Below are 23496 nucleotides of genomic sequence, written 5' to 3'. Positions count from 1 at the left end.
GGTCATCTTACCACCAGCTGAAGACCATATATGGATGAATCGTTTTAATTTTGGTACTTCTGGCTTTCTTCTCTCCAGATATTGGATGTGTATCTAAATGTTTAAAAGTTTAGAGCAGTACATTTATTCTTTACATTTAGCATTTTCATATAAAATTTTAAATTTGCATTTTTTTACTTTTAGGTTTAACATTTAAAGGGGATCTATTAAACTTCCTTTTAAATATTTGGGACAGGTCCGTGGCCTATACAAAACATGTTAATTACATTTTTCACACAAAATCATTTTCAGATGAGATTTCATGTACTCAATTACCCCTTTTTGAGCTCCTTTCAGAATGAGCTGTTTTAGGGCTCTGTCACCTTTATGCACATTAGCTGTATCTGGAATTAGTTCTGCTTCCCCGTCCGATGACGACATGTCAGAAAGTGTGGGCAATGTAGGAATTTTGCAAATCGTGACGTGTACTGATGTGAGTTCTGAGTGATTCCCGCAAACTAGTACTGTCTTTGGCAATGTGACTGGAACATTGCCCTCCAAAATAAAACAAAGCTATGAATCTCTGTTATCTGACAGCGGGAGAACATGCATGGACACATGGGTCCTTGCAGCCAACAACAGAACATCTGCCTTTGAGGGCAGCCATTGTAAAGAACATGTGAGGTAAAACCAACCAGCGAGACGCGATCCTCTCCTGAAAATCAAGTGGGTGGAGCTCCACTTCAGCTGCTAGCCAGGGGCGGGACTCAGGTAACGATGCTAGGTGCCAGTGTAATTATGACATCAAATAAAAATGTGATTTAAACTATTTTGAATATGTGTTGATATGCAGGTAAAATAAGTATGCCATGTGCTTTGTGCATCTAATAATTTATTGGTTTGCCTTTTCTTGCTGGAAACTGAAGGAAAATGTTCAATCTCCTGTAAGTTTAATAGACAGTAAAGTATGTAAAATATATAAAAAGGAGTTTAGACAGATGTGAATATATTTTTTTTAATTCAAATTACATTATATTTGTCTCAATATCTCCCAGAAGTGATGTCATCGAGACTTTACTTTGTGATGCAAATCAAGTTCTGTCCAACCAGGAGAATTGTTACGGGTCCAACCAGGAGAACCGCTACGGGTCCAACCAGGAGAACCGCTACGGGTCCAACCAGGAGAACCGCTACGGGTCTTTGGCACAGACAAAAGACTTTTTGATGTCACATCTGGCATCGTTGATATTATCTCTACCTGTTCAAAACAGATTTAAACTGAGGTCATTTAACACGTTCAATCATTTTTCCTGTCAGACATCAATGAAAAATGGCAAAACAACTAAACACAAACAGTCTTCAGGTCTAAACCCAAATACCTTCATGAAGAGACCAAACATCTCATCTTAGATAAAATAAAGTTAAGCTCATTCAGGAAATCACTGCTGCAAGGAAAAAACCTGGAATCTCAATTTTTATCTCCATTTTTGTTCTTTTAGTGAAAATCAACAGAAATGACTTCCCTTCACATCTTTGGTTTTATTAATAAATATCTATTAAAAGGTATAATATTGGTCATATGTATTTAACTAAAAAGTTTGCATTTCAAACACCTTTTTCATTTCCTGAACAGTTCTGCTTGAAATACAAGGTTTCTGTCTGATAGTGATGATTTGCAACATAACACATTTAAACAGCTAAATATTAAGCATTCATCCTTTTTACCACGCAAATTGATTGCCATGCAGTTCTCTTTCCCTCCTTTGTTGTTTGGCTCCCCTTTGCCCCAGGCACTGAAGGTGAACTTTGACCCATCGCTCCACATCCATACACCTTCCTGAAAATGTATGATTTTAAAAGTTAGTTTCCTTTCTTTAGATCCAGATGCTGCAGACCCAGTTCTGCTAAGACCTCTTTCCAAGTAGAACAACTTAGCAACATCATTCAATTCACATTCTTTGAAGAACCTGGGCTGCTACATTTGGAAATAAGAGTTTGTTTTGACTAAAGCTGTGGTTCTACAAGAACATTTTGAAAAGACCTGCAGAAACAAACTCTTTGTGTGGAGCATTTCCCTTGAACCTCATAATATCTGCCTGAGATCTGTTCCATGACCCTCCTTCTTGATGTTCAAATATGTTTGCTGCTTCCAGAACGATCTGGAGTAAATTCTGCTGAACAGCACATGTCTCGGCTTAGAGCAGAGAATCCTCAATATGTCATACTGGCCTTTTAACAGCATGGCCTCGTCAGGTCTGTGACTACCTCCAGAGGTGGATCAGAGTTCAAATTTGCCCTCCCCATACTGGGTGTTCTCTTTCAGCTGATCACCAAGGCGAGCTGAAGATGTGCAGATTAATGATTGTTTAGCTAAGTCCTCACCTTTACTGCATCGTTGGCTCCTACCCAGGTTGATTTGTGTGATCCTGCCTCTCTGAAGATCAGATCTCTGATGAAGTTAAACTCATCTTGTCTTTGGATGGAGACCAAATTTCCATTGAAATTATTGCAGGCCCTCTGCAATGAATGTAATAACAAGTACTATAATCATCATCCTCAAAGGCAAATATTGATTATCAAAGGTTATCAAAGATTATCCAGGCTGGTGTCCAGCCCGTAGACTAAATGACAGGAGCCACATTTCAGTACAAGAACAAAGATATTAAATGTGTTTGAAATATTCTGGGAGCGCAGCTAATTTAATTTCAATTGTCAGAAAGCTGTCACTTGTTAAACTGATGGATTTCTGTGACAATCAGCTGTTTTCATACCTCAGCGTCAGCCCAGTCCACTTTTTGCTTCCCAAAGAAGTAACAGCGGCCCCCAAACCAAGTGAACCCAGGAAGACAGCTGGCACAGAAATCAGCTGCATAAAAAGGGAAACTTCACAGGCTTTGAATCAAGACAGCCGTATCATTATCAGTCTGTAAACAGTCTAAAAATGAAGACCTGAGGTAACAAAATTATGCAATTAGGGTTGCACCATATCAGGAAATCATGACACTGCGATATTATTGCTGAATATTGTGATGATGATATCACTCAGTCATTTTTTATACTGCTTCTTCCATGGTGGGTCGTGGGGGAGCTGGTGCCTATCTCCAGCAGTCTAGGGGCGGGAGGCAGGGTTCACCCTGGACAGGTCTTCAATCTATTGCAGATATCTACAACACTTTTTTAAAATTTAATATGACCAGGTGTTTCTCTTGTAGTCTTTTCCACCACACGAGGCACTGAGGCTATGAACTGAAAATAATATACTGTATTTTTGGTGAAGGAAGAAAGTCAAACATCTGGATCCAGGGAACCACCTCCTATGTTGTAAATGCAAAAATTCCTGTTTGATAGTTTAACAAATAGCTTAAAGAATGATGCACACATTCAACATCAGCTAGCATCCCCATGTAGAGCTAGATTGTCAAGAGGTTCTTCATCCTAAAACCTGCAACACTACAATATAAGCACCCAACCACAAAAACAGTAAAGCACCAACCTGGATCTGAAGAACATCTTGCCTGTGGATCCAAAAAAACAGAGTCATGAAAAAAATGTATTTATATTGAAAAGAAATGAACCAACTGGTGATTGTTTCCCTTATGATAGCATCTTTGAGCTGTAAGCATGAAATTAGAACCTGGATTAAAAATCATTTTGAGAGGAAACTATTATTGTTGGACTTTACTCACACTTACTTCAAGCCCAAATCCACAAAGGAGCAAAGTGAAAAGAAGGACTGATTTCATCTGTGTGAAGATGGAAAACATTAATTTACTGTTTTCTCCAAATACTCTGAGATGGAACCCAAAAATTCTAGGAGACGATTTTCTGAGATGTTTTTTAAAAGCTGCTGAACCAAACGCACATTTTTCCCATCAATATGAACACAATTGAATCAGCTTTTGCATGTTTAGACTTCTCCAAAAATCAGAACTAGAAGTTTAAATCTTATTATACAAGAATATATGACATGAATACAATTATTAGTGGACATTTCTATGGTTTTATTAAGTCAAACCTTACCTTGTTGCTATGATTAATTAATGCAGCAGCAGCAGGATTCACTGGGAGCAGTGTTCCTTCAACAAGGGAATGGAGGGTTTATATACGTTTACTTTTAGGTGAGCCTGACATTCACAGATGATCTGTCAGAGAAAGACTTTATGTTATGCGACCACCCCTGCAACATTTTAACCTGTTGAGGTTGTCTGACCAGAAGCCAGGGTTAGGGTGCAGTTGGGCTGTGTGAGGAGTAATGGTCACACCTGAAGCCATTTCTTCTCATTCCTGTTGAGAAATCACGTATCATCTCTTTATACCCCCGGCCCAGCAAGCAGGTAGCTTCAGGCTGAAATTGTTGGGATGGAAAAGCCGTTTGGGCTTCAGACACTGGATGAAATAGCCAGGTGTTATTTTCTGTGAAAGGTTTTGTTATGAAAAGTTTTGTTTGACAAAGAGTTCTTGGCCTTGATGTGGACCGTGATTCTGGCAGCCACCCCCAGCCGCAGTCAGCTTATATGCAGGAATCATGAACCATTCATGTCTTTATGTCTCTATGAATTCCCAACAAGTTTATTATGGGATGGGTTTAATTTGTACACCTTTATTTTTTTGAATTTGCGTCATATTCTGTACTGTGGAAAAGGGTTTGAGTCTCTAAAGATTTTTTCCTGGATTTGCTCTTTCTCACTTTTTGTCAAATAATCACACAAACATCAGTCCAGAGAATCACAGTGAGATCCATCTTCCACAAAATCAGGAAACAAGGAACAGTGGTGAATCAGTTGATCAACCAACTTTTGCCAAACGCACAATGAAGACTCATCACCAGGAGGTCCAAGAACAACCTAGAAGAAAGTCTAAGTGCTGCAGGGTTAACCACGTTAGTTAGAGTCATAGTTCATGATTCAACTATAAGAAAGAGAGACTGGACGATAATTGCCTCTGTGTTAGAGTTCCAAGGACAGAACCAGGACAGAACCACTGCTGACCCAAAAGAATAAAATTGCCCAACTCACATTTACCAAAATCATCTTTATGATTCTCAAGACTTCTTGGAAAATATTCTGTGGACTGATGAGAAAAAAATGAAACTTCTAGGAAGGCGTGAGTCTTGTTACATCTGATGTAAAACTAAGATAGCATTTCAGAAAAAGAACATCATACCTCTATTCATGCATGGTGGTGGCGTGAAGGTCAGGGTCTGCTTTGCTGTCTCAGGACCCGGGTGACGTGTCCTACTTGGAAAAACGGGCATTGTTGTTTTGCAAGTTTTTTTTTTTTCAATTTAATGAAAAGAAATCATCATCTAAAAACTACTGTAAGTTCTCTACTTGTATGTAAACCTTAAAATTGACACTTTGTGTATTTTCCACTGCTTTTGATTAGTTTATTACAAACGTTCAGTAATTTGTTATGAAAATGACCTGTTTCTCTCTTTGTTTGAATTAAACAGGACAAAAGCATAGTCCATCAATTCCTGTACCTGCTTCCTCCTTGCAGGGTTGTGAGGGAGTTGGAGTCTTTCTGGAGGTGTCGTTGGATGTAGACCTGGGTACACCTTAAAAAGGTTGCTCGTCTTTTACAGCAGTGGGCTGCGGTGGGCCAAAACCCACCAAACAAATTCTTGAAGGGTATTTTAGAGTTGATATGCATGTTTTCTGCCGGTATGAAAAAGCTGCAGTTCTCTGTGAAACCTTGGAATGGACCGGGAAGAGATGCAGACTGACATTCAGCTAACATCCCAGCTGGGATCAAAACCCAGACCCCTTTATTTAACTCGGCTCAATGCTCAAGGCCTGTGGTTTAGAATATATATATTTGTAGATATATTTACAACTACAGGTAGACCAGAAGCAAAGCGTTCATTAATCCTAATAGCTTTCATACAACATTGAAAATACACACAAAAAACAAAAAGACAAAAGCCTGGATCAATCAGTCGACCTTTACCTCTTGATGATCAATAAAAGCTGCAGGACTCACTAGAAGATGCATTCCGCCATCAAAAGAATGCTGGGACTTTATACCCAGTGGGCCTCTCATTCATAACAGCTCATCAGTTAAAGATAAACATCAAACATTTTAGCTACAGGTGCAGAACAACCCCCCAACCACAAACTACCTTTGTCTTTGTTTGTAACCTTTTCAGTAATGGAAGGGGTTGGGGTCAAGTCACAACTGTAGCCATTTCTTCTCAATCTGCTAACATCTCCTTGTATATCTGCCTTTCTGTCTGTCTCCCCCCTAGGAGGCAGGTTGCATGAGGCAATACAATTGTGAAGTGGAAAGAATATGAAAAATTATGCATGATTTCTTTTTTGTTTTTACAAATAAAAAACTGAAAATGGCATTGTGCATAAGTCACCTAGAGCCTGTTTGCCATAGGAGACCCTACCAGGGGCATTTAGGCCCCAGACAACATAGCTTCTAGGATCATTTGAGCACTCAAACCCCTCCACCACGTTAAGGTGGTGGTTCAAGGAGGAGTACTTCGAGGATCTCCTCAATCCTGGAGTACTTCGAGGATCTCCTCAATCCTGCCATCACGCATTCCGTGGTGGAAAGAGAGGCTGGGGACTCGGGGTCGGACTCTTTCATCACCCAGGCTGAAGTCACCGAGGTGGTTAAAAAGCTCCGCGGTGGCAAGGCTTCGGGGGTGGATGAGATCCGCCCTGAGTACCTCAAGTCTCTGGATGTTGTAGGGCTGTCATGGTTGACACGTCTCTTCAACATTGCGTGGCGGTCGGGGACAGTGCCTCTGGACTGGCAGACTGGGGTGGTGGGAGGGTGTGTTCCAACTACAGGGGGATCACACTCCTCAGCCTCCCTGGTAAGGCCTACGCCAGGGTATTGGAGAGGAGAGTCCGACCGATAGCCGAACCTCGGCTTCAGGAGGAGCAGTGTGGTTTTTGTCCCGGCCGTGGAACACTGGACCGGCTCTATACCCTCTACAGGGTACTCAAGGGTTCATGGGAGTTTTCCCAACCGGTTCACATGTGTTTTGTGGACCTGGAGAAAGCATTCAAATGTGTCTCTCGTGATGCCCTGTGGGTGGTGCTCCAGGAGTATGGAAGAAGGATGTGTGGGTGTCTCTGCTGAGTCTGCTGCCCCCGCGACCCGGTTCCGGATAAAGCGGAAGACGAGGAGTACGAGTACGAGGTTCGCCGTTTCTCTGCGCCAGCTCGCTTCGGCAGCTGTAACCCAACCGAGCAGTGTTCCCTCCCTCTTCCAGAGAAGGCGCTTGATTTCTGGCTCATTGCTTTGAACCTACCGCTGGGTTTAACTACTGGGTGGACGAGTGGAACCCACATTTATCATTGTTTTTTTCCTTGTTTCCCTTGAAATAACCTTTTGAAAATATATACTCTTGTTTCTATATTGGACTCTTTTGAATAATAGGCTACTGCCTAAACCACAAACCCATGGTGCTCATCAGTGATTATTTGAGTTAAGTCCTTAGTTTGGTTGATTTGTTTCCTTTGACAAATAGTCACAACAAATAGCCTGAAAATAATTCTCAGGCTGTGTTCGTCTGGAGACTCAATCTGGCCGATCTTCACTTGTGACTCCCTCCAGCACCACCCCGTGGCCAAAGACTTCATGGCCGTACTATTTAAAATGCATGCGTATGGCTCTAGACTACAAGTACTCGGCTGTCGCGCCCAGGCTGCTGCCGTATTCTGATCTACCAGAAGTAACAAAACTTGTAAATGTGATGAATGATAGAACAGAGATAATAAACATCAAATCAGTATTTCGAAACTAAATCAGATAAGAAATCTGAGAACTGATCTAAATATTAAGAGTAAAGGCCTGGCAAAGAATATTACATTTTATATTCCGGTACTTGGAGTTATTGACTACATGCTTAATAAATGCTTTATATTCACTTTCGGTCACCACAAACTGATAGCAGGTAGCTGGAAGTCCCAGAGTGCCTGGCTAAGATCAGGCAGCAGTTAGTCCCAGTCCAACTGCCCGTTTAGCTTATCTTAGTTTAGCACCCAGACCCTCTGTAAGCAGAGCTTTGCTGCTCCAAAAACTCACAAAGCACTATATAAAGAAGGCTTATGAACCAACTGCACAGAGGAAGTTTTAAGATGTACTTTCTAGCTTAAAAACATCTTAAAACTACTTTTTGTGATAAATTAATGGTATAAAAATAATAAACTTGTACCCTTAACTCCGCCGTTACTGTAGCTGGTGGTGCAATTCCTTGCTACACACAGTGCCATCCCTTTAGCAAAACTGAAAAGTTCTACCTTAGACTAAGACCTAAAACCCATAAAAATGAACCCCCAGCAAAGTGAAATTACCTGAGTAAATCTGTTTCGAAATGCGCCTGGGGCTCTCTACAAGCAATGGAATAGGGCTTTTGTCTCTGAAAAGATTAAAACTGGCTTTGATCAGTTTGTTTAACATGATTTTGGTAAAGTTTCTGTCTAAACAAGGGAACATTTTAAGTATAACAAGTCAGCCAAACATCTATTCATGTAGACACTTAACTGTATCTGCTCAAAACTCAAATCTATAAAAAATCCTGCAAAATTAGCACAGTACTTTGAAAAAGGGGGCACACTATGTACAAATTCCCATTGAAATGCCCATAGGAGATTCTGTCAAGTTTGGTGGCAAAAATATCAATTTTCTACCCAAAATAAAGGTGCAAACTGCTCAAAACTACACACACTGAGAGCCAGTGACCATTTAAAGCATGTCGTTGAATATGATTGAACTAGTCCCATTTACAACAGGCCTGGATTGGTTTGTACTTCGACGTGGTCAGCTGGAAGTGGATGTTGGCAGATAAAGATTTTTACCAAAATGATAATCTGAACTTCTCAAACTGGATGTCTGGAGAGCCAAACACCCTGTGGTACAGACCAAGTTGTGGAGCGATGTACAGTACTGGACAGTGGGTTGATATGTACTGTGATGGACTCTATAAACCGGTCTGCTCCAATGTGACAGGTAAGATTTTGGTTTAATTCTGTATTTCTGCTTCTTATTTAGAGATTAGCTATTTTTATAACTATCTTTTTTTCTATTTTGTCCCATTAAATGTTGAAGAGTATATCTCAACAGTGTTTTGCTAGGACAGTAGTTCAATCATTCTGTAAAATGAGAGCCAGGCATCCAGTTTTGTAAAGCTTTGGTAAAATTCAACCAATAAATCACGATATCATGATTTGGGTATTAATGAATGATTCAAAACCAGATGAAACCAGTCAACTTCAGCCAATCTGGCAAAAGTCTAACAAAGACCTAATTTTGAAAAAATAATCACTTTATGGGCTCCATAAGCAAGTATCAGCAAACACAAAAAATGATATAATCTCTGAATAAGGCAAAAATACTGTCTACAATGGTAAGACCAGTCTATCTTTTATTGTTTTCAGGACATAACGTTGCATTTGTCTTCATCAACACTCCAATGAGCTGGATGGAGGCTCAGAGGTACTGCAGAGAACACCTTACAGACCTGGCCATTCCCAGAAACCTGTCAGAGAATGAGAAGATAAGAGCAGTAATACCTGGAGGTGTGTACAGCTGGATCGGCCTGCACAAAGATACCTGGAAGTGGTCGGATGGATCTTTGTATGTGTTTAATCGCTGGACATCAGGCCACCCTACTGGCGGGGAGAAAAATGCGCAGGTGCAATGTTTGGTTACTCTGGTTACTGGGGGGCCTGGCCATGTTATACAAGGCAACCATTCATCTGCCATTATGGTGAGTTATTATTTTGTCTGATTTTGATGCATATTTAAAGATTTGTTTATTGGCAGACAAATGTTAAATCACAACAAACAAAAAACAACTAAAACTATCCTAGACCATAAAAAATCAGTCAGAATGTGGAAGGTCTCTGCAGAGTCTTGGATAGGTGGTCTTCCGAGCCACTGTGGCTCGTCATTATGTGGCAGAGCAGTTAAATCAAGTCAAGTCAAGTTTATTTATATAGCGCTTTTCAGCAACAAGGCACTCAAAGCACTGTACATAAGGAAAAACATTACAATGATAGAGAAAAACAAATCAAATGACACTAATAATCTTTGGAAATTTACTGATAAGAGCTGGTTCTAATCCAATCTTTCTAATAGAGGTAATTAGCTCATTAAGTCCTTTGTGGTAAGGAATTCATCCGGTGCTAGAAGAAAAATGATAATATTAATCCTTGAGGTCTCTGGTATGAGGCAGTTGTGGTCCCATCATTCAAATAAGCTGGATCACTGGTATAAAACAGTTTTAGTAAATACTAATAATGTTTGGCTGTCACTGGTAAGAAATTGTTGTAATAAAATACTTCTAAGAAATCTAAAATTCTCTGGTCAGTGGTATAAAACAGTTTTACTCCAAATTTTCAAAAACTAATAATATTTGGTTTTCGCTGGTAATCCTTCTGAGAAATCTGACAATCTATGAAAAGTAATGAAATCATACATTTAGGTAGATGAGAAAAGGGACCACATTAGATAAGAAGAGGGGGGAAAAAAATCATATTTCACACTTTATCTTTAGCAGGATACAGTTTGAGATCGCAAAAAAAACCTCAGCATAAAGAAGCAACATATATACGAAGCAACATTATGCAGGGGATCCGGTGAAGGCGGTGTGAGGGGGTGCATATGTTTATCTTGAGCATGTGTGTGTGTGCATGTGAGTGTGTGCAAAGTAAGTCCATGAAGTACTGTCACAGAGGCCATTGTCCTTGATGGTACGATGAAAGGTTCATCAACCGGTCACACAGCTCTGAGCAGGTCCACAGATGTCCTTAGGGAAGGGAGAAGGCAGAGAGAGCAGAGCGTCATGTTTACATAACCTGTGTAAGGATCACATCCAGTCTGCGATTCAGGTTCCCAACTGTGCATTAACACCTCCTTACTAATGTTGCAGTGATTAATTGTTGTGGTGGCAGCATTTTGGGGTGCTGGAATGAGCCTGGAGAAGCATGGTGGCACCTCTGTGCACCAGTATGACTTGTGGTCAGAGAATTTAGAGCAGGACTGGCCACTTTGGCTACTGTGTCATCATGCGAAAGCTATGACCATCAGATTTCTTGTCACTTCTTGTTTAGCAGTTTCCTTATAAAAAAAAACATTGAACATGGCAACGTGTCTGCTATGTTACAGAAGAACGTCTAGGGCCTTCGCCGTAGGAATATTTCCTCTTTAATTCATTATTGTATTGGAGTGGCCCTGACAGAGTCCCGATTTGAATCGAATAAAATAATCTATAGAGGAAGCTTAGGGTGATGGAAAGAAGACCTTCCTACCTTAAAAACATGGATGTCATCAGATAAACCATCCAAATAGCAGTGGAAACAAGAGGTTTGATTGCTGTAATGCTAATAGAGATTTTTCTATTTCTTTTACACTTTTTTGTTATTCTTGAAGATTGATTGATTTTGATAATCAATTAATCTGTCCATTAGATCAGATGAAGCTAAAAGTAGAGAACTGTGGCTCAGTGAGAAGAGTGGTTGTCTTGCAATCCAAGGGTTGTGGGTTTGATTCCAGCCACATGTAGATGTGACCCTGGCCAAGGCACTTAACCTCAAATTCCCTACATATTGGTGAATGAATGTGTTAGTGAGTGGGTCTGGGTGAATGTGGCTCTAGTGTAAAAGTGCTTTGAGTGGTCAGTATGACTGGAGAGGCGCTACACACGTCGACAAAATTGTTGGTACCCCTCAGTTAATGAAAGAAAAACCCACAATGGTCACAGAAATACCTTGAATCTGACAAAGGTAATAATGAATAAAAACTCTATGAAAATGAACAAATGAAAGCCAGACATTGCTTTTCAAACATGCTTCAACAGAATTATTTTAAAAAGTAAACTCATGAAACAGGCCTGGACAAAAATGATGGTACCCCTGAAAATAATGTGACCAATGTGTTAAATTAAGGTGTGTCCATTAATTAGCATCACAAGTGTCTACATTCTTGTAATCAGTCAGTGGGCCTATATATAGGGCTACAGGTAGTCACTGTGCTGTTTGGTAACATGGTACCACACTCAACATGGACTAGAGGAAGCGAAGGAAAGAGTTGTCTCAGGAGATTAAAAAGAACATTATAGACAAGCATGTTAAAGGTAAAGGTTATAAGACCATCTCCAAGCACCTTCATGTTCCTGTGACTGCAGTTGCACATATTATTCAGAAATCTAAGATCTCCATGGCTTTGTAGCCAACCTCCCTGGACGTGGCCGCAGGAGGAAAATTGATGACAAAACAAAGAGACGGATAAAACGAACGGTAACAAAAGAGCCCAGAAAAACTTCTAAAGAGATTAAAGGTGAACTTCAAGCTCAAGGAACATCAGTGTCAGATCGCACCATCCGACGTTGTTTGAGGCAAAGTGGACTTAATGGGAGACGACCAACATAGAACACCATTGTTGAAAACAAATCATAAAAAGCCAGACTGGAATTTGCCCAACTACATGTTGACAAGCCACAAAGCTTCTGGGAGAATGTCCTATGGACCGATGAGCCAAAAATTAAACCTTTTGGCAAGGCACATCAGCTCTATGTTCGCAGACGGAAAAATGAAGCATATGAAGAAAACAACACTGTCCCTACTGTGAAACATGGCGGAGGCTCTGTTATGTTCTGGGGCTGCTTTGCTGCATCTGGCTCAGGGTGTCTTGAATCTGTCCATGGTATAATAAAATCTCAAGACTATCAAGGGATTCTAGAGAGAAATGTGCTGCCCAGTGTCAGAAAGCTTGGTCTCAGTCACAAGTCTTGCAACAGGATAATGACCCAAAACACACAGCTAGAAACACCCAAGAATGGCTAAGAGGGTAAACATTGGACTATTCTGAAGTGGCCTTCTATGAGCCCTGACCTAAATCCTAAATATTGAGCATCTTTGGAAGGAGCTGAAACATGCCGCCTGGAAAAGGCTCCCTTCAAACCTGAGACAACTGGAGCAGTTTGCTCATGAGGAGTGGGCCAGAATACCTGCGTATTTGCAGACATACTCCTCAAGAAGCGAGAAATTTGTTCTCACTTCTTAAAGAGTATGTGAGGGGTTTACTCTGTTAAAGTAAAAATAAAACGTGTGTATGAGCTTATTAAATTAAAGGTTTTGCTCCAAAAATCTGCCCAGGTGTGTATTGCTTCTGCAGTGGTGATGAGAAAAAAATTTCCTTGTGTCAGTCAGAAGTAGAGCTGCAATCTCGAAGGACTGCTTGGATGCAATATTTGGTAGGATATTATACTTACAGTGCAATAAATGCAAATTCTGGATGCAATAATGTGAGGCCTATTGGATGGGCTTTCACTGCAGTCGTTGTCCACACCTGAACTATATTTTAGTGATTGTGACACTAAAGCTCAAAAAATAAAGGGGACATGCTGATGGGGCAAAGAAGTAAAAGAGCCTGGAAAAAGAGACTTAATCAAAATCAATATTGCATCGCAACCTTCAGCAAAAGTATGATTTTGATAAATGTTTAAACATTTTGTTTGTACACAAATGTTGAATCATAAACAGGTGAAGACTGCTTTGTCTGTGTGCTCTTCACACAATAAAAACTATGCTATAACCAAAAAAACTCAGTCAGAATGTGGAAGGTCTCTGCAGAGTCTTGGATAGGTGGTCTTCCTAGGCATTGTGGGCTCACCATTACGTGATACAGCGTGTGAGGTCTCCTACTGGTTTGATTGTGCATAAAACTTCCCTATTGAGGTTGGTGTGGTTCATTTTGGTGGTGGTGGCATATGGAGGTGCTGGAAGGGCCATGGAGGATCATGATGGCGTCCTACAATATTCAGCAATAATAACTTAGTTAAATGTTTTCCTGATTTTGTCCAGGCATGGTCAGAAGGTTAAGTTCCAGGAGGTGACACTGACATCCATACGGGAATCTGGTAACTAATAAAATGTTATGAATGTTTGTTTTAAAGACTCTGTGCCTTTCACAAAGCAAGTGGTGAAAGTGAAGTTAGTGGGAAACTCTGCTCTGGATCTGAATGACCCTGCTGTCCTGGGAAACCTACAGGCTGAGGTAAATTACACCAGGAAATATCCTACTGATTTATTTAAATGTACCCAGAAGGTTGAGACTTTGTAGATCAGATAATAATCCTCATTTTATATTTTAAACCTTTAGCATTTAACTCAAGTGTCTTTTTAAAACTGGGTAAATTTAGAAGTAGCTCAGTGGAATCTTCAAATTGACCTTTTCCCACATCCAGCTTAAACCAGTCCAGTAATATGCACCAAACCCAGCATCAGCTTGTTTTGTGTTTCAGCTCAAAGAGAAGGTGAAGGAGCAGGGTGTTGCTGCAGAAATCAAACTGAGCTGGAAGAAACAACTGGATGGAAAGATCTTCTACAAGGAGAAGAAGGACCAAAAGTGACAAGAAGACATCCTGCTGAGAAGGCTTGGTTATTATTAAATTTTCTAAAATTAAACACATGCTAAACGTATTCTTACCCTGTGTTGGTGTAGACCACAACAATAGTTTTATCGCAGCTTTAGTAACACTGAAGGACTTTAAGTTGCTTCAACACATTGTGGACCAAAAGATTGATGTCAAACGTTTCTTTGGTGGTCAAGCATCAGGTTAAAATCCTTGGAAGCAGCAGTTGGAATATTATTCAAACTTCATCCATTGTGTTTCAATTAGTGTGTAGCTGAGTTTACAGTTTGTTTGCTTCATTTTTTTTGTTAAATTTCTGTAACCCTATAAAATGTATTCATATCTGCCCTCTGTTTCAGTAACGTAGAAAGACACAATGACAAAGCAAACAACACTCCAGCATCGCTGTCTTGATCCACAGGTGTTTGTATTTCCTTTCTCATCGCTTCTGGGTTTCTTATTGTCATTTAGGACTTGCCGTATCCAGTTGTTTATTATTATCATTAGGGTTTTGCCAACTAATTCATTCCTTTGTGTTTTGTTGTACTTATTTTTTGCATTCTTTCCTCTGTGCATTTTGGTTTATTCTCCTATGTTAGATTTAAGTTTTTCCCTTTTGGTTTGCAGATCTCTGTGTTAATTGGTCTCCCTCCCTCAGCTTCGCTGATTTCATTCTGCCACAGCTGTTCCACATCTCCTCTGATTAGCTCACCTGGTTTCTGTGTCATTTTTCACCCCTGCCTCAGTAGTTAAGCTCCTTTGTTTGTTCACTGCTGGATTCTTCTGCTAGGCTTCTGCTGGTTCCTTGTCTTGTTCCCTTTGTGTCATCATTGTAAGTCTCAGATTTTATTATTATTATTATTATTATTATAAAAAAGCTATTAACTTCACCTTTCTGCCTCTGGTTCTGTGTACATTTGGGTCCAACTGAAAGCCAAACATGACAGTTACCTTATTTAGCAGACACAGTTTGGGTTAAAATGTTAGAAATGAATCATGTTGAATTCACTGTCATGTAGTTTCAAACTGTTTGTTGAATAAAATTTGCCTAAATTATTTCTGTGTGACATTTCTGCTTGAATGTATGTAGAATAAATCAAGGACAATGAGTTTCACAGTGTTTGATGAGACGATGAAATAAAAAGGTTTTATTTTACGTGAACAAAATAATTTCATTCAGTTTCCTACATAAACATATTTTGAGCTTTACAAAAATAGGCTAGACAGCAAAATCGTTTAATCAGTTTACATTAGAGATTTTTTGAAGTAATTAAGATGAAGTTTGGTGTCTCATTCTAAAGTAGAGTTTGGATCTGTTTTCTATAGATGACTCTGGTGTCTTGAGTAAAATCTCCTTCCAGATATTACAGTGCTGCAGCCTTCAGCTCATATCCCATCTCACCCGAATCAGTTTCAGAAATGTTGGGAGCTGTCAACTGTTTGATCATTTTCAGGAATTTCGGGGTTATTAGTCAGAGATTTTCTGGTTAAGAAGTTAAAGGGAGGCCCAGGAGCCCACATGGTTCTAATCTATTAGTGATTTCATGTGTATGCAGAATTTAAACTAAAATGACTCCAGTTTACCATAAATTTGGACCTGATCTGACTTAAAGAATTTAGTTAAAGTAACATAGAATAAAAAATAAAATCAGACTTTAAATCAGGTCTATTTTTCATTCCAGTGGGCCTAACTGCATTAATCTTCTCTGTGAAAATCTGTAGACTGGTTTGGAGGCATTACAGGCCCTTTTTATCACAGCTGGGAAAATAAGTAATTAACCTGTCAACAGGTTTTCTCACTAAATTAATTTCAAAGGAAATTCTCCTTAGGTGTATGAATGAGTGTGCATGGTTGTTTGTCCTGTATGTCTTTGTGTTGCCCTGCGATGGACTGGCGACCTTTCCAGGGTGGACCCCGCCTCTCGCCCATAGACTGCTGGAGATAGGCACCAGCTTCCCCACGACCCACTATGGAATAAGCGGTACAAAATGACTGACTGACTGAAATTCTCACCTTTTTCACACGTTTTACCTTTAGATTCCTACCAAGAATCTCTCAGCATATTTCTCCATTCATCCTTCTTTTAAGAAGATGAAGTCTGCTAGCAATGTAGGCTAAAAGAACACCTCCACTCTATGATGGTTTCAGTTCTGGACACGATGGTGTTTTTGGGGTGATGTTCACTGGAATTCCTCCTCCAAACATGCTGTGTGGAATGACATCCAAATAGAATAACTTTGGTCTCAATTGATCAAAAAATATTCTGCCAGTATTTCATTGGTTTGTCCAAATGTTCTGCAGCAAACCTTAAATAAGCTTCAACATTCCTTTTCTTCTGCGGTGACAGTGCATGGAGTCCATGGTGTTTGAATGCATTACTCACAGTTTTCATTCCAGGTCTTTCTGAGCGGTTCTTTGCTCTTTGGATTATTATTTAGACTCTTCTGTCATCTTGTGAGGAACACCTGCTGATTTGTAATGAAGTTATGGTCTTTGCACCCCAACATACTGAAGTTTAGAAATACACCTGAAACTAATGTCATCAGTATGAATTGCAATAATAAGGTTACGAAGGTCTTGTGGGGCGTATTGCTTTAAGACACCTTGAGATGCTCCTTGTGTGATGCCTTGCTAATAAGAAATGCAGATTTTCTTGACTTTTTTCATTTGTATTTCCCATGTTATTCACTTTTACATATAGCTTATTTATGAATCTGGAGTGAATTTCTTAATTTCAATAAACTCTTTAAAAATATCTTGTACTCGTCGTCTTCTGCTTATCCGGGACCGGGTCGCGGGGGCAGCAGACTCAGCAGAGACACCCAGACATCCCTCTCCCCAGACACCTCCTCCAGCTCCTCCGGGGGGAGCCCAAGGCGTTCCCAGGCCAGCAGAGAGTCCCTCCATAGTCCCTCCACATAGTACCCGGAGAGAACCCACGTTGTGCGTGGAGGTTGATCCTAGTTATAAAACAATGCAGTCATATTCAGTTTATTATTCAAATTGGTTAAAAGGTTTTCAACCAAGATCCCAGTAAAAAAGGAAATTCAAGATTAGAGATCCCTGTTAGGCCTGACTGCACATAATGATTTCATAGGGACAGATGCAGGCAGAATTTATGCAGACAGACGGGATTCAACCAGGATTTAATGGTGGGACAGCATGTCGCTGTTACCACGGCAAGCAGGTATAGGTGGCACCAGACAGTGCGAACTGACAGATAAAGATGTTTAAAAACTTGAAGATCAGGCACCACAGGGTTAGATGTGACTTTAAGTTCTTCTGTTCAACAGGCCTGGATTGGTTTGTACTTTGATGTGATCAGCTGGAAGTGGTCACTGCCAGATGAAGATTTCTACTCAAATGATCAAAACATCAGAAACTGGGCATATGCAGAGCCAACCAGCCCCTGGTTCACTGCAGAATGTGTTCATATGTATGACAATGGACTCTGGAACGATGCTCCGTGTGACTGGCATTATGGATTTATCTGTGCCAACATCAGTGGTAAGGATTACTAATAATTCCAGACTTCATAACAGAAAGGTTTGAATTAAAATTTGAACCCTTTTTGGGGGGAAAATTCAGATGTACTTTTTTTCTGGAGTTTTTAGGGAACATCTTCTCTGGACAGCTGCCAGGCATGTCGCAGCTACTCAGGACCGGGTGTGTAAAACAACACAAGGGCTCACTCTGTGCTGCAGCTCTCTAAAACTGAGCATCAGAGAATGTTTTTCTCCCTGATCATTCTTCTCGCTGTTCTTGGTGGAAAGATGAACTGGATCTAATCCAGTTTTTTTTATCACCGTTCCAGCAGGTTTAAACAGTTTATTTTTGACAGTTGTTACGAGTTTAGACCAAGAGGTATTTTTTGTAGCCATTTCTGACTTCTGTATATCAATACATCTGCCACACCTACATGGCATGTTTTTTGGTATTTTGAAGAATGGCTAACAGGAATTGGCATCTGTGTCACTTTGACACTTTGATCAACCAAAATTTGGTAAATTAATTATGAAATAATTATATTTTCAGAAGACGAGCACGCCTAGGGCTGCACAATTTATTGCACATTTATCGCTATTACAATATCAGCATCACGAAGAACAGCTGTGACTGCAATAAATATTAGCTAATTAAAGTACCACATATTATGTCAGTGATATATTCTGTGATGTTTGTTTTTTTGAATGGATCAGAATCTAAATGTTAAAACAGAAATCTGATCAACTTTTTGCTGTCAGCAAATAATTTCAAATTCAGCCTCTCTGATGGCATGGAGGGGCGTCACTACATATAGCAAGCCTAACCTGCAGATGAATGGAGGCCCTGGTAATGCTGAACAATAAATGAAGACAATGTCTGTGTTTGCAATTTGATTGCAGTTTTAGATATTTAAAACTCAAACGTTAAAAAATCTCAGTTTTGAGGTTTGACGTTTCATTTTGAAATATAACTTGAAAACCCTGTACATGTAGTCTCAGTGAATGATTGCGTGGTTCTGGTTTTTAGGACAGACTGTGAAATTTGTCTTTATCAACACAATAATGAACTGGACTAATGCTCAGAGGTACTGCAGACAACACTACACAGACCTGGCCAGTGTCCGAAACCTGCAGGAGAATGAGCAGATTAGGACGATGAAGCCTGGTGTGATTGCCTGGATCGGTCTTTATAGAGACACCTGGAAGTGGTCAAATGGAAATCTGTACTTATTTTACTACTGGGCATCGGGACAACCTAATGGTGAGACGGAGAAATGTACCTCTGCAGACTTCAGCCTCTCTGGCCGGTGGAACGACTGGTCGTGTTCTTTGAAGAAGGCATTTATCTGCTACCTTGGTGAGATATGATCAGTGCTCTGATTGGACTGAAGAACTAAATAAGGGCAACAAACTTCAGCTGGTGTCATCAACGTCCACCAGAAATGATCATGCATGTGATGAAATGTTTCTTGGTTTTATTTTAAAGATGCTGTGCCTTTCACGAAGCAAGCAGTGAAGCTGCAGCTGGTGGGAAACTCTGCTCTAGATCTGAATGACCCTGATGTCCTGGAGAAGCTGCTGGAGGAGGTGAATAGTACTCAACTACACCAAAATGTTCCTACAGATGAATAAAATCTCCTTTCTGACAGCCTCAAACACAGAGCTTCAAACCGGTTTCAGATGTTTCTGTGCCAGTTATCTTCAGGATATGAACTGATTCGTGTGTTTCAGCTCAAACAGAAGGTGGAGGACCAGGGAGTGAGAGCAGACATCAAACTGAGCTGGAAGAAATGTCCCAATGGAAAGACTTTCTGCAAGGAGAAGCAGAAGGACCAAAATTAACCCAATGTTTCTCGAGATCAGAAATAGTCTGTTTCATACCAATTCTTATACTAATTATAATATCTGTTATATATTTACTGAAATTAATGTGTGAGTAGAACTGAAGCAGCAGCAGAAGTTAAAGGGAATTTGTTTTACCAGAACAATCGGATTCAATTAATGAACCACAACAGACATTTATCAAAAGCAGCTTTTCTTCACAGCTAAGAGGACAAAACAAACTTTAAAGGAGGTGTTTAGAACAGTAGCTACTTTGATGCATTTTCCTTTGTTTAAACCGACATAGATCCTCTGTGGTAGAAGTAATGCTCCACCAACAGATGTTAGGAACATGATGAATCTCTGACTTCTGAGATCTACCAACTGATACCTTCAGGTTTTATTTTATTTTATTCTATTCTGTTTTGTCTTGGTTTGCTCCTCTGGTTGGTCTTTGACTCTAATTGAAGTTCAGGAAAGCATTTACATTAATATGTTCACCAGAACATCTGAAGACCTGGCATAGAGGTCATAGTTCCTGAATTCTGTCCTGAATGGTTGTTAAACATGAGTTGTTCTTGGGTGACTTTTCAGTGATTCCAGATTTTATTTGACTAATGATCCGATTGTTTTTCCTACAGCCTGTAGGAGGGATTATACACAGTTAGTGGATTCATGTTGTTTTATTATAGATTTATGATGTTTTATTACTGACATCTGTTAGTTTGCAATGAATGTCCACTAATATTAATTTGCTTCTGCTGAAAAAAAAAGGAATTAACAAATGATGGGAGATCTAGAGATGAATTGTATAAAAATACTAAAACTGATTTTATATTTGGATCATTTTTTTTTCTTCTTTAACAATACAATAAGACTAGATTTTAGATAGAGTGTACATTATGTTAGTTACATGTTAGTTTTTATTCTAAAATATAGTTTGTATGATTTAAAACATGTCTGTGTTTACTGTACAAAATCAACATTTCTTGGAAAATGATGGTATTTAGACCTCACTTCATCACAGGTTTCTATTCAAAGTTTCAGCTGAGATTAAATTTGATTCACTTTATTAAAGAATAAAATTACTTGATAGAAACAAATCAGGTTTCTGTGAAATGCTGATTTTATTTTTCTTTGACTTCAATGATGTGAAATATCTCCCAGTATATCTCCCAGTGGTGATGTCACCGAGCTTGACATCTTGGTGGAAATGACATCAGGGAGGCTTCGAGGAGGCATTCTAACCGGATGCCTGAGCAACCTCAACTGTCTCCTCTCGACGTGGAGAAGCAGCAGCTCTACTCTAAGTCTGACCGAGCTTCTCACCCTATCTCTAAGGGAGAACCCAGACACCCTGCGGAGGAAACTCATTTCGGCCGCTTGTATCCGTGATCTCGTTCTTTAGGTCATGACCCAAAATTCATGACCATAGATGACGGTAGGAATATACAGGTCCTTCTCAAAAAATTAGCATATTGTGATAAAGTTCATTATTTTCTATAATGTAATGATGAAAATTTAACATTCATATATTTTAGATTCATTGCACACTAACTGAAATATTTCAGGTCTTTTATTGTCTTAATACGGATGATTGTGGCATACAGCTCATGAAAACCCAAAATTCCTATCTCACAAAATTAGCATATTTCATCCGACCAATAAAAGAAAAGGGTTTTTAATACAAAAAACGTCAACCTTCAAATAATCATGTACAGTTATGCACTCAATACTTGGTTGGGAATCCTTTTGCAGAAATGACTGCTTCAATGCGGCGTGGCATGGAGGCAATCAGCCTGTGGCACTGCTGAGGTCTTATGGAGGCCCAGGATGCTTCGATAGCGGCCTTTAGCTCATCCAGAGTGTTGGGTCTTGAGTCTCTCAACGTTCTCTTCACAATATCCCACAGATTCTCTATGGGGTTCAGGTCAGGAGAGTTGGGAGGCCAATTGAGCACAGTGATACCATGGTCAGTAAACCATTTACCAGTGGTTTTGGCACTGTGAGCAGGTGCCAGGTTGTGCTGAAAAATGAAATCTTCATCTCCATAAAGCTTTTCAGCAGATGGAAGCATAAAGTGCTCCAAAATCTCCTGATAGCTAGCTGCATTGACCCTGCCCTTGATAAAACACAGTGGACCAACACCAGCAGCTGACACGGCACCCCAGACCATCACTGACTGTGGGTACTTGACACTGGACTTCTGGCATTTTGGCATTTCCTTCTCCCCAGTCTTCCTCCAGACTCTGGCACCTTGATTTCCGAATGACATGCAGAATTTGCTTTCATCCGAAAAAAGTACTTTGGACCACTGAGCAACAGTCCAGTGCTGCTTCTCTGTAGCCCAGGTCTGGGGAATGCGGCACCTGTAGCCCATTTCCTGCACACGCCTGTGCACGGTGGCTCTGGATGTTTCTACTCCAGACTCAGTCCACTGTTTCTGCAGGTCCCCCAAGGTATGGAATCGGCCCTTCTCCACAATATTCCTCAGGGTCCGGTCACCTCCACTCGTTGTGCAGCATTTTCTGCCACACTTTTTCCTTCCCACAGACTTCCCACTGAGGTACCTTGATACAGCACTCTGGGAACAGCCTATTCGTTCAGAAATTTATTTCTGTGTCTTACCCTCTTGCTTGAGGGTGTCAATAGTGGCCTTCTGGACAGCAGTCAGGTCGGCAGTCTTACCCATGATTGGGGTTTTGAGTGATGAACCAGGCTGGGAGTTTTAAAGGCCTCAGGAATCTTTTGCAGGTGTTTAGAGTTAACTCGTTGATTCAGATGATTAGGTTCATAGCTCGTTTAGAGACACTTTTAATAATATGCTAATTTTGTGAGATAGGAATTTTGGGTTTTCATGAGCTGTATGCCAAAATCATCTGCATTAAGACAATAAAAGACCTGAAATATTTCAGTTAGTGTGCAATGAATCTAAAATATATGAATGTTAAATTTTCATCATGACATTATGGAAAATAATGAACTTTATCACAATATGCTAATTTTTTGAGAAGGACCTGTAGATCGACCGGTAAATCGAGAGCTTCGCTTTCTGACTTGGCTCTCTCTTCACCATGACAGACCGGTACAGCGCCCGCATAACTGCTGACACATCACCAATCCGTCTTTCGATCTCCCGTTCCATTTTTCCCTGATTCGTGAACAAGACCCCAAGATACTTGAACTCCTCCACTTGAGGCAGAACCCTCCACAGGATTCCCCGAGGGTCGAACGCCTTCTCCAAGTCCACGAAGCACATGTAGACTGGTTGGACGAACTCCCATGCACCCTCTTGGACCCTGCTGAGGGTGTAGAACTGGTTCAATGTTTCACGGCCAGGACGAAAACCACACAGCTCTTCCTGAATCAGAGGTTCGACTTTCCGACAGACCCTCCTCTCCAGAACCTCCGAATAGACCTTACCAGGGAGGCTTAAGAGTGTGACTCCCCTTTAGTTGGAACACACTCTACAATCCCCCTTTTTTAATAGGGGGACCACCACCCCGGTCTGCCAATCCAGTGGAACTGCCCCCAATGTCCACGCGAGCTGCAGAGTCACGTTAACCTACACAACCCTACAACATCCAGAGCCTTAAGGAATTCCGGGCAAATGTCATCCACCCCCGGGGCCTTACTACCAAGGAGCTTTTTAATCTTCTCTGTGACCTCAGCACCAGAGATTGGAGAGCCCGCCCCAAGGTCCCCAGGCTCCGCTTCCTCAGTGGAAGATGTGCTGGTGGGATTGAGGAGGTCTTCGAAGTACTCTTCCCACCGACCCACAACGTCCCGAGTTGGGGCCAACAGCACACCCTCCCCACTGTAAACAGTGTTGA

At 40.5% G+C, this 23496-nt stretch overlaps 2 protein-coding genes across 2 annotated transcripts; one reads left to right on the top strand and one right to left on the bottom strand.

Annotated features, from left to right (window-relative positions):
* Nucleotides 1-1025: 1025 nt before the first annotated feature.
* Nucleotides 1026-4069, bottom strand: LOC124876442 (galactose-specific lectin nattectin-like). Its single transcript, XM_047379618.1, has 7 exons — nt 4000-4069; nt 3672-3722; nt 3473-3494; nt 2751-2845; nt 2362-2496; nt 1705-1816; nt 1026-1237 (listed from the first exon to the last, which is right to left on the bottom strand). The coding sequence occupies exons 2-7, from the start codon at nt 3720-3722 to the stop codon at nt 1170-1172; spliced, it is 483 nt and encodes a 160-aa protein (XP_047235574.1). The 5' UTR covers nt 4000-4069; the 3' UTR covers nt 1026-1169.
* A 4807-nt stretch (nt 4070-8876) lies between these two features.
* On the top strand, nt 8877-20004 carry LOC124869101 (lymphocyte antigen 75-like). The gene is made up of 8 exons (XM_047366839.1): nt 8877-8949; nt 9378-9634; nt 13918-13998; nt 14246-14349; nt 17683-17864; nt 18870-19199; nt 19329-19429; nt 19574-20004. The coding sequence occupies exons 1-8, from the start codon at nt 8877-8879 to the stop codon at nt 19682-19684; spliced, it is 1239 nt and encodes a 412-aa protein (XP_047222795.1). The 3' UTR covers nt 19685-20004.
* Nucleotides 20005-23496: the final 3492 nt, after the last annotated feature.

The sequence above is a fragment of the Girardinichthys multiradiatus genome, chromosome 1 (assembly GCF_021462225.1).
Source record: "Girardinichthys multiradiatus isolate DD_20200921_A chromosome 1, DD_fGirMul_XY1, whole genome shotgun sequence".
Taxonomy (NCBI): domain Eukaryota; kingdom Metazoa; phylum Chordata; class Actinopteri; order Cyprinodontiformes; family Goodeidae; genus Girardinichthys; species Girardinichthys multiradiatus.
This window is presented reverse-complemented; position numbering and strand designations above follow the sequence as displayed.

What these genes read in the sequence shown, in the direction of transcription:
- LOC124869101 (XM_047366839.1), top strand. Translation starts at nt 8,877, where the DNA reads ATGTACAGTACTGGACAGTGGGTTGATATGTACTGTGATGGACTCTAT. An exon ending in AAGGAGAAGAAGGACCAAAA is followed by an intron (nt 14,350 to 17,682) that starts GTGACAAGAAGA and finishes TGATGTGATCAG; the next exon opens with CTGGAAGTGGTCACTGCCAG. An exon ending in TGGAGAAGCTGCTGGAGGAG is followed by an intron (nt 19,430 to 19,573) that starts GTGAATAGTACT and finishes CGTGTGTTTCAG; the next exon opens with CTCAAACAGAAGGTGGAGGA.
- LOC124876442 (XM_047379618.1), bottom strand. Translation starts at nt 3,722, where the DNA reads ATGAAATCAGTCCTTCTTTTCACTTTGCTCCTTTGTGGATTTGGGCTT. An exon ending in TTTGTGGATTTGGGCTTGAA is followed by an intron (nt 3,495 to 3,671) that starts GTAAGTGTGAGT and finishes TTGGATCCACAG; the next exon opens with GCAAGATGTTCTTCAGATCC. An exon ending in CATGGCAATCAATTTGCGTG is followed by an intron (nt 1,238 to 1,704) that starts GTAAAAAGGATG and finishes TGTTTTGAACAG; the next exon opens with GTAGAGATAATATCAACGAT.